This window comes from Podarcis tiliguerta (assembly GCF_965153285.1).
Source record: "Podarcis tiliguerta genome assembly, chromosome: 11".
Classification (NCBI taxonomy): Eukaryota; Metazoa; Chordata; class Lepidosauria; order Squamata; family Lacertidae; genus Podarcis; species Podarcis tiliguerta.
In genome coordinates, this window is record NC_139544.1 from 25,914,560 (window position 1) to 25,924,638 (window position 10,079).

The 10,079-nt window shown below is 39.7% G+C and overlaps 1 protein-coding gene across 2 annotated transcripts in view; it reads left to right on the forward strand.

Annotated features, from left to right (window-relative positions):
- The window catches only part of ST8SIA4 (ST8 alpha-N-acetyl-neuraminide alpha-2,8-sialyltransferase 4), an 87,961-nt gene extending 79,946 nt beyond the window's left edge, over window positions 1-8,015 (forward strand). Inside the window, exons 5-6 of one of the 2 annotated variants that reach the window (XR_014503087.1) lie at window positions 968-5,130; window positions 5,162-8,015. Coding sequence is in view for 1 of the 2 variants with exons in the window: in XM_083404263.1 (XP_083260389.1) it covers window positions 968-1,247 (280 nt within the window). In the remaining variant the exon portion in view is untranslated. Of the gene's footprint in view, window positions 1-967 lie in introns of both variants that reach the window. The other variant, XM_083404263.1, reaches the window with a different exon arrangement.
- Window positions 8,016-10,079: the final 2,064 nt, after the last annotated feature.

Below are 10,079 nucleotides of genomic sequence, written 5' to 3' on the forward strand. Positions count from 1 at the left end.
ATCCTGTAAGTTAGCCCAGTTGATCCGTTGATTTCATATCCATACTTAGCAAGATGTACAGTGGTACCACAGGTTAAGAACTTAATTAGTTCTGGAGGTCTGTTCTAAACCTGAAGCACCACTTTAGCTAATGGGGCCTCCTGCTGCCGCCGCGCCGCCAGAGCACGATTTTTGTTCTCATCCTGAAGCAAAGTTCTTAACCCGAGGTACTATTTCTGGGTTAGCGGAGTCTGTAACCTGAAGCGTCTGTAACCCGAGGTACCACTGTATAGTCATAATTGATTCTGATGGTTTGTTGGGTTGTGCGTGTGGGAGAAAAATATGGAGGTGTTATGCCTCACCCCCAGGAAAAGAAATAGAATGCCAATCATTGAAGAAGCTAAAATAGTAATATGCTTGGGAGGTAAGTGGCCTTTATACTTGAACTGTGTACCTGCAAAGTGTATACTCCTCCTGGACTTCTCCACTAGTGATGTGTGAGTAATTCAGTCTTTCTAGATTTCAATATGAATTGACCTGTTCTGCACCTTCTCAGCTACTGTTTGGATTGAACTTTTGTTATCTACCAGCTTTCTCACTTCTCAAATGTTCCAATGCTGTTCTCATCTCAAAAACTGTATCAAAATGCTCCTTTTTAAAAACAACAACACTTCTATTAGAGTAAACACATTTGCAAGCGTGTTTCCTAAAAGGAACTATGTTTAACAATACATCATCAATAGGTTTAATTATTTTAAAAAATTAAAAATCAGATTAATGCAGAAATGGGATGGGATGGGCCACAGAAATAGGATGGGACTTTCATCTCCATGGTGATTATAACATTTGTAATTATCAAAATGCATTCAATGTTGTTATAATTTTATTTTATTTTGAGAGAGAGAGAGAGAGCGTTGTGCATGCTGAAGTGCAAACTAGATATCCGAATAATCAAATGTGCATCTCTTGTTTTTCACTTCCCTTTCAGTTATTGGCTGACCAACAAGGTTTTCATCAAGCGACCTAGCACAGGACTCCTCATGTACACACTTGCTACGAGGTTCTGCGACGAAATTCATCTCTATGGATTCTGGCCCTTCCCGAAGGATATAAATGGAAAGCCAGTCAAATATCACTATTACGATGACTTAAAGTATCGATTTTTTTCTAATGCCAGCCCACATAGGATGCCATTAGAGTTTAAAACTTTAAGTATGTTACATAACAGAGGAGCACTTAAATTGACGACGGGGCGGTGTGCGCAGTAATAAAGCGCGAGTCGAGGACTAGGAGAAGTGCCGGATATGGGCTTCGCCATGCAGATTTTATGGAAGAGCAGTGGGATCAAAACAGTGGATTTATCCCTGTGCGCTGTACCAAGCCATTGGAGAACAAGGAAGTGCACCGGAACTCCCGTACCAGCGAACATTTTTACCTGTTGAAGTGCTAAATCTTGAGTGCAATGGTTCGAGTAAGTGCCACTTTCTCTAAGAGCAAAGCTTGAATGTATAAAATCAGTAGTGTTTACAAGATCCAACGATGCATTCATCACCTGTTAAAGAAGCAAATAGTCCATTTGCTGCTCATTTGCCAACACAAAGTCTGGCAGCGTGTAACGAAATACCCAAGAGGTGGGGCTGCCCTGAAGGAAATACTTTGCATTTGGCAGCAACAATCAAGGCGGAATTGGCAGAGCAGTGGATAACATCACAAACATCAAGCAAAATACCTTCAGCCGGGGCCATCCCTGGCTTTGTATTATAACCTTTCTCTTTTTCCTCCCTGTTTTTAAAATTGTCATTCATTTTCTATGGTGTTTGGGTATTGGAGCCCCTTAAGGGATTTTGACAAGATAATACTATGAACATTTTAAGTAATCTTCAAGAAGTGGTCTTAGAAGATCTTATTTTTTAAACAAAATCTTCATTGCATCTTATTGCTCAGCTTACGCATTGCAGCTGAAGTTGCCTCCACGTGACAACTTGCTGCTGCAGTAACACATAGAGCCAGTCATCAGGTTGTGCCCCCGCAGCCCTATATCTCAGCACCAGCCACTGCTAGGAACATGTTCTGCTGGTGAAGGCGATGTCGGGACGTGTATGGGAAATGGGAGCGGGGAGGGACATCTCACTAGGTTGTTCTGGATGGTATAACTTGTTGAAAAAAGCTTAGGATCTCCCAACTGCTTTTAGGTGCTTCTTTTAGGGTGAACTGCATGTTACAATAAACACACGACAAAAGTGTGCTCAAACTTCTGAACAAAAAGCAGCTGTGTAGTCACAATCTGGACTGGTGACACATTCCACATCAGGGCTCCAAACTACCGTATTTTTCGCTCTATAAGATGCACCAGACCACAAGACGCACCTAGTTTTTGGAGGAGGAAAACAAGAAAAAAAAATATTCTGAATCTGAGAAGCCAGAACAGCAAGAGGGATCACTGCGCAGTGAAAGCAGCAATCCCTCTTGCTGTTCTGGCTTCTGTGATAGCTGCAGAGCCTGCATTCGCTCCATAAGACGCACACACATTTCCCCTTACTTTTTAGGAGGGAAAAAGTGAGTCTTATAGAGCAAAAAATATGGTAATTTTTCTGCTGACCTCTTCTCTCTAGCTGCTGATGGCTCTTGAATGTATTTAGGAGAACACAATACGAAATACACGGTGTGTACAAACTTGTATAGAGTGTACATTGCTATCTTTAGGAGACAAATCGCAGCAAGGGCAAGGAATTTTCCACAGGATACTATCCTGATCTAGGTGTGTGTTCCAGATCCCAAAGTTGCTTTTTCTTCAAAACAGAAGTAGTTTAAACATACTTTTTCCCCTGAAAGTGTGTTTATCGTAACATTTAGTCTGGCCTAAAGTACAAACTTAACAGAAGCTAAATTGCAAGTTAGCACTTTTAAACAATCTGATGTTTTGAGCTGTCTTTAAGGCAAGATTTTTGTTATGAAGATGATATTGTTAACAAGCAGGTGCCCTTACATTTGGTACCAAAGATTATGCTGATTTTGTAATCGATGTAGATTTGTTTTCCTTCAAATGATGAAAACGTGTAAAATTTAGTACTTGTTGCTGTGCTGCTTTAGAAACTGTTTTCAGTCATTTTTTTGTTTATTTGTTTACTGCTAACTTGGTGTCTAGATTTTGTTTGAAGGACAAATTCCTTAACTTGACTTTGCTTTTTATATATGCCTTGAAAATCTGAAACAGATGCTTTCCCTTAAAAAAAATATAGTGGTCAGACTATGACCATAATATAATTGAATCAAGATATTTAATCAGAATTAATGTAAGTTATAAATATCATTGAAATGTCAAAGTCTGTATAGTTTAGTTGGCATAGTGGGTTTTGTTTTTAGTTTACAAAACCACTTTTAAAATGCAGATTCTTCATAGTGCTGGACAATTATGTGCATTATTCCCGTTCTATAGCATCCTGATGAGCAATATGTGAAAATACCACCGACAAGTTCCCGTGCCTTTTCACTTCTTTGAAGCTCCACTTTCTATATGGGGCTGTGTTTTTTGTTCTGAGACAGCAGACAATGAGAATTATTAAGGGTTTTGTATGAACAAAAAAAGCCGTAAACAGAATGGCTGTAAATCTAGAGGATCAAAGCACAATTGATGGAGCGACTTCAGAAATGCATGTTGGGGGAACAACCAGTGGTTCTCCCATGTGGTTTCACCTGCAGATTTCTGCCATATAGAAGAAGAAAACAGAAGAAAAACAAATGCAGAATAAATCTTCATTTTAGCCCTTTTCAGATATTCGAGGCCTTTTCACACACACTCGTATGACCTTCACACATTTAGTGTGTTTAAAGGAACAGACAGGACCTGCACAGGTTTTAGTGCTCAGTGCATAATAGCCTGTGAGGGACCTCAAGACAAAGGGAGTGTAGCCTATGTGCATGCCTGCATCTCACTACTCTTTTAACCCTTATGTGTTCAGACCAGTGCCTGTAGAGAGTGATACAATGCTGTGTAGAAGGAAGGGTGGGCTGATTATGCCATTCCCAAATGCATGGAATAATCTTGCTCCTGCAGGAACCTACCAGGCCAACAAGTCTTACCTAGTCCAGCATCCTTTTTGCTGCAGTGGCCAACCAGATGTCCACAAGCAAGACCTGAAGGCAAAAGCCTTCTCTTTTCCTTTTCCTACAGTGCATATTCAGTGGCATTCTGCCTCTTTTCTCATCAGGATATTCATACATTGGATGAAACGGATAAACCCATAAAGGAATGTGATTTCCCCTGCCCACCAGGAAACTATGAATAGTAAAATACTGCTTGTTGATTTTTGCAGCATAGGCAGTGAGCTTCGCCTTTGCTATCATTAATTTTTACTATTCTTTTCCTTACAAAAAGAAGCCCATAGCAGAGAGAAAGAACATTTTTTGAGGAAAGTGTAGGCTTAAGGATTGGTTTTGTAAACTCCGAAGATATTACTGGAAAACGTATGGTGTTTAGGATGACACACACACACAAAAATAGTCAAAAATAAAAGTTCCTTAGGCTGTTTAATGACCATAATAGTAATGTTGGCATGTTTCCTTTTGAAATATAGTAATGTTAGAGCAGTCTAGCTAGACTGATTTTCCATAAAAGGTGTCACACAATCACCTTAAAGAAGTTGAGACTAGTGCCTTTTTCATCCTCAGGCATAACTTCAATCCTGTTACTTAATTCTTCTGTGTCATGTTTTCCTCCCCTTATCTAGACTATTTCCACATGTCTATAAAGGGCTAATAAACTGGTTAACAAAACCACTTTTATGTTTTGCATCTCAGGGAAATATCAGTTTTTCAATATAAACACAACAGGAAAAGATAGAATTGAAAGTGGATGAAAGCCTATCATATTACATAAAAAAGAAGAAGCAAGGTTTTCATGTAATGGAATGAGGCTGCAGTCCTATGCACCTTGGAAGAATTCAAGGGGACATGTATGGGATTTGCACCATGAGGCTGCAATCCTATGCAAGTTTAGTTGAGAGTAAACACCGCTGAGCACAATTGGACTTACTTCTCAGTAGAAGTGCATAGACTTGGGAGTGTGAAAAAAAGCCACTTAGATGAAGAATAAGGAAGATTTAAAAGATGCTAGGAAAGATGTAAATGCTGGAATGGTCTGCTTAAAATACAGTTGCAGTGTTTGGCTCAGCATTTCATTTAGGTGTTGTTTCATTGAAAATCTAAAATGACAGTAATTTTAAATCCGGATGTCACAACTGTCTTTTTTATGCGCGATGCCATTTTGGGTCCTCCAGCCCCTTCATTGTTTGCATATTATGCAGAGACCATGAGCTTCTTTTTTCTTTGTCAGAACTCTGCTCTTAGTTACATGAGCACAGATTCTGGAATTTTCCCTGAATGGCAGGAACCCTGCATTTCACCAATGGGATGTTGGCAAAAACTTCTCACATCCTGCCCTGTGTCTTTGCCTTGAGCTTTTACTATATATCTCTTCTCTTGAGTAGTAAAATCTATCACCATTTAAGATCTGCATTCCCCGTTGAGATCAAGCCCTAGAGTAGCCATCCACAACCCAACACCCTCCCAATGTTTTGGACAACAACCCCCATCAGTCTCAACCAGCATGACCTTGTTGCTTGGGTCTGATGGGAATTGTAGTCCAAAAAACTTGGAGAGCACCAGGATGGGAAAGGCTGTCCCAGAACTTAAAGAGTCAAAAAGGTAGCCTACAGAAACTTGGGCAAGGTTACAGTTAGTGGGATTTACATTTGCTCATCACATTGCAAAAAATTAAAAGTGTTCAAATACAGGTAAGGAATAAATGGCTTCTTTGCTTTCATAATTTTTCCATAACATATATTTGTTGCTTGTTTCCTACCACAAATAGCTACTGTGATAGAGAATCATAATTGACCAGCACTATCTCCAACACATACCCAGTAGTTAAAATCTGATCCCTTAATGCAAAACTGTAGGAACAGTCTCTTTAGAAATGCACAGTAAGAAAGGGAATTTGTTTTCATTCGGATAATTTTACTTGTGAAGACTTGTAATTCATAAAGCGGTGTTTTATAATTTGTGTTTTTCCTTTTGTTTGGAGCTCTGGAGCTCCTCAGATTAATGAAGATAAATGTATAATATATTCATGTTTATCCTTTGAGGAGATTCTCCTTCTTACTCCCTTTCTAAAATGTGAAGACTACTCAACGTTTCAATTGAGTTTGGAGTCTCTCTCTTCAACAATGCCAGAATAACGTCCCACGAAAAAGAAATACAATGTAATGGAGCTAAACGAAAATGAATGCAATTGCCAGCTAGTATTCTGTTTGCATGTGCACATTTGATACCTTGAAAGATCATAAAAGCGAGGATTCAAATTAGTCTGCTTTGTGGCAACTTTCAATACTGGTTACCCACTGCCTTCAGCAAGTGTGGAAGTTATGCAGCTTCTTAGATCCTACAATGCTTAGATAGGTTGTTATCCAATGAGATAACACCTATTCAGACAATCAATAGTGGTGTGTGCACTGACAACAAGTTTCCGTTCAGACCCCAGTTTTGCCCTTCAGAAAACAGTTCAGGGACCATCAGGTCAAGGACCACCCAAATACCTGGTGCTCCAGTCCACCATCTCCACCCCACCATCTGAATTCACTATTGGGAAATTTAAAAACAGCTATAACTCATTTTGACAGTGGATGAAAGTCCCTCCAGAGTGGATAGACCCTTCAAAATTACCAGCACATTGGTTTTCGAGCTTTTGTGCTGGGCACAATTCCTTTTGTAAAGGAGATATCTATATTATTTCATTTGGAGGGCAGAATTGGAAGAAATTTACAGACGCTATTGCCCCTTCTCAATGTATTACTCCTGCTAAATTTCAGAAGAATGTCTCTTAAAGTTTTAGGATAGGTAAAAAAAGGAATCCCTTAATCTCCCAGGCTAGTGTCTTGAGGGCAATAGTTCTGAAATTTGTAGATATGAAAGCTCCCTTCTGGTAAAAAAACCCGACCAAATTCCAGGTGAATAGGTCTGGGGCTTTTGTGTTAAGCACCTGTGACATTTATTTGGGGGGGCAGATGAACAAAATGGTTTTCACTTTTGGGATAAAATCATTCCCTCTGATTATAATCTTGATTTGACATCCATAGCAGAGCTCTTCCTCTGCCCCCTTCCCACCATGGTGTCTGCTGTCCATTTCCCCATCACTTAGAGATATTACTTTTGCTTTTCTCAGATGCTTGTCTGCAGCATTTTTTGACATTTGGATTGCTGAGGCACCGTGAAATGCTTCAGGGGTGCCTATTTTTATTCATGACACCTTGAACAGAGCCTGCTTTGCTTCTGAAAAGCTCAAAATCTCTCCAAGGCACCCTCCTTCAACTTGGGGTTCTGGTTCTGAGGCACACCCCTAACATATTTCACAATTAGCCTTTCCGTATATATTCCAGTATCTCAACTGCTAAAGCTCTGGTCCTTTTTCTTTCTTTTTTTGTAAATGACGTGTTGCAGGGTGAAGAATGGGGCAATTGACTTTTTAAAAGACTGGAAAGTTTCATTATAATTTAAAAAGATGTGCTCCGATCCAATGGGAGGGGGCAGTTACAAACAAGTATTTGCATGTGTGTTTCCTGGGCTAAAAGGTTCCAGTATCTGGATTAGAAATTGAGGTCTATGAAACAGACACTCATTATCTGTTTCTCCTATTAGATTGAGATGGTGGAAACATATCTCTGGATCTGGGTGCAATTTCACTCCCCCCCCCCCTTTCCCTTTCTTTTTTCTTTTTAAGAGCACTGTTACCCTGGATAGGCAAAAGCACAATTGTTTTAACTGTATATACTAAAGGAAGCAAGTTTGCCAAAACCAGCCTTCCTGGACAGTACTACTGCTATAGAGCATACCCAGCTCCCATTTGTGTGCACTGTTGAGATGTATTCTGTCAGGATCATCTTGTCTGATGCTTTTATTGTTATTATTTTGTGTACAGGAGTTGTTGTTAATTCTTTGTTACTTGTACAACCTGTAAAATAAATTAAAACTTTTTTCCAGTACTTCTTTTGTTGAGGTTTTTGTACACAATAATTTCGTTTCACCAAAAGCCATAAATAGAAAATTAACACATATCAGGATCACCTCTCTTCGTATGAACCTTCCCATCCTCTGAGACCCTTTTTCATGTGCCTCCTCCCTGAGAGGTCCGGAGGGTGGAAACACAAGAACTGGCCTTTTCTGCAATGGCTCCCCATTTGTGGAATGCTCTCCCCAGGAAGTTTTGGCTGGCACCTTCATTATACACCTTTAGGCAAAATATGGGCAAGCAGTTGCATAGTTTGGGTTTTCTGCACTGAGCACAGCTGTGTAAGTCTTTACCAAATAATTGCCATCATTGCAATCAAATGGTACACATGACTTCACATTCATTGTGCTAGTCTTCACACTGAAGGCAAAAGTGTGAGAAGCATTACTTGCAAGGAGACAAGTGACACTGTGAATACACACACACACACACACACACACACACACACACACACTTACCATCATGATCCATCCATGCTTTCCAATATAAACAAGCAAGGTATCTATACTGGCTTCAGATTGTAAAACCAAAAGTGTCTTCTAAACGACTCCTTCATCTTGCTTCTTAGAAAGCACCCTTCCACATGCTTAGAATAAGCCCTCTTTGTCCTTTCTGGTTTGATATGTGAGGGATCAGAAAAACAACTGGAATACTGAATCATCTTCCTGCCCTTCAATTTTCCCTTTTGCTTCTATTCTCAGCATTTGATTGATTGATTGATTGATTGATTGCCTCCTTCATTTTCTTGCTGTTAAGCACTTAGGAGACCAGAACACATGGCTGGTAGGTATACTTGAAGACTTTTGCCTGGTTGGTCCAAGGTGAGCCCTTGAGAATCTGAAATCATCACATGCAAAAGTGTTGGTTGAGTCCATTACCAAGTTTTTTTGTGGGACACTTTACCACCTGACCTTATTCTGGATATCATCTTGCTTTCAATGCTTGCCAGAAAGAAAACAGCAGATGGACCACTTAAATTACTAGCAATGGTATATCGGAAAGATTTTTTTTGGTTTTAGAAGATTACTCTTATTTTTATGGGACTTCCAAGGGATCCACAACACAGAGAAAACAGTAATTCTGCTCTCCTTGGTTAATGCACCACACCATTATGTTAATTTATACTAGGCTTCCTCAACCTCAGCCCTCCAGATGTTTTGAGACTACAATTCCCATCATCCCTGACCACTGGTCCTGCTAGCTAGGGATTGTGGGAGTTGTATGCCAAAAACATCTGGAGGGCCGAGGTTGAGGAAGCCTGATTTATATCATAAAGCAGGGGAAGAGACGTGTTATCTGCGTTCATCATTGTATGGACGGACACTGCTTAGGGGTGAGTTCATTCTGCCAAAAACAAGGATTGAAGAATCACCCTGAAAAATATATGTTTCTCTGATATTCCAAATCTTAATCCAGAATCAACAGTTGATTTGGCCTGTGCAAGGTCCCTTTCATAACTCCAAAACATCTGTTTACACCAAAGCTTTATATAGCAATAGAGGGAAATGTTTAACTATCCATTAGGCTGACAAATGCATGAACACCATAAAAAGACAGCTTGCCTCAGCTACCTCTTAATTTGACAAAATTAGAGAATTAATGTAGCCTTTCCCCTCTAAAATACATGATTCAATCAGAGGCCCCCACCACCTGCAGCTTCTCCGGTGCATAATGCTTTTTCAAAGAAATTATCTCATTGTAGCTGGCTAGTTTGGAGGGGAAAAATTACAAAGCCATCCATCACTGTCCATGAATGAGATAAGAGTATTAATGTGGAACCTGTTTATCTCCATTCAGGTATAAAATTACAATTATTTTAACATTAATTCTTACCATTCTGTGTTTTTCTTTGCTCTCAAGGGTTATCAGTTCACAAATTTGCTCCTAATGCATAGCTAATAGCAAATCTTTTTTCCTCATTAAAATAGGCCCGTGATATTCTCTCTCAGGAGCTCCTGTAGGTCTGGGCTATTATGCAGAGTGCACAGCATGCTAAACCGCCATCTTAAGTTCACATTGTTGGTGACAGCAGAGCTTG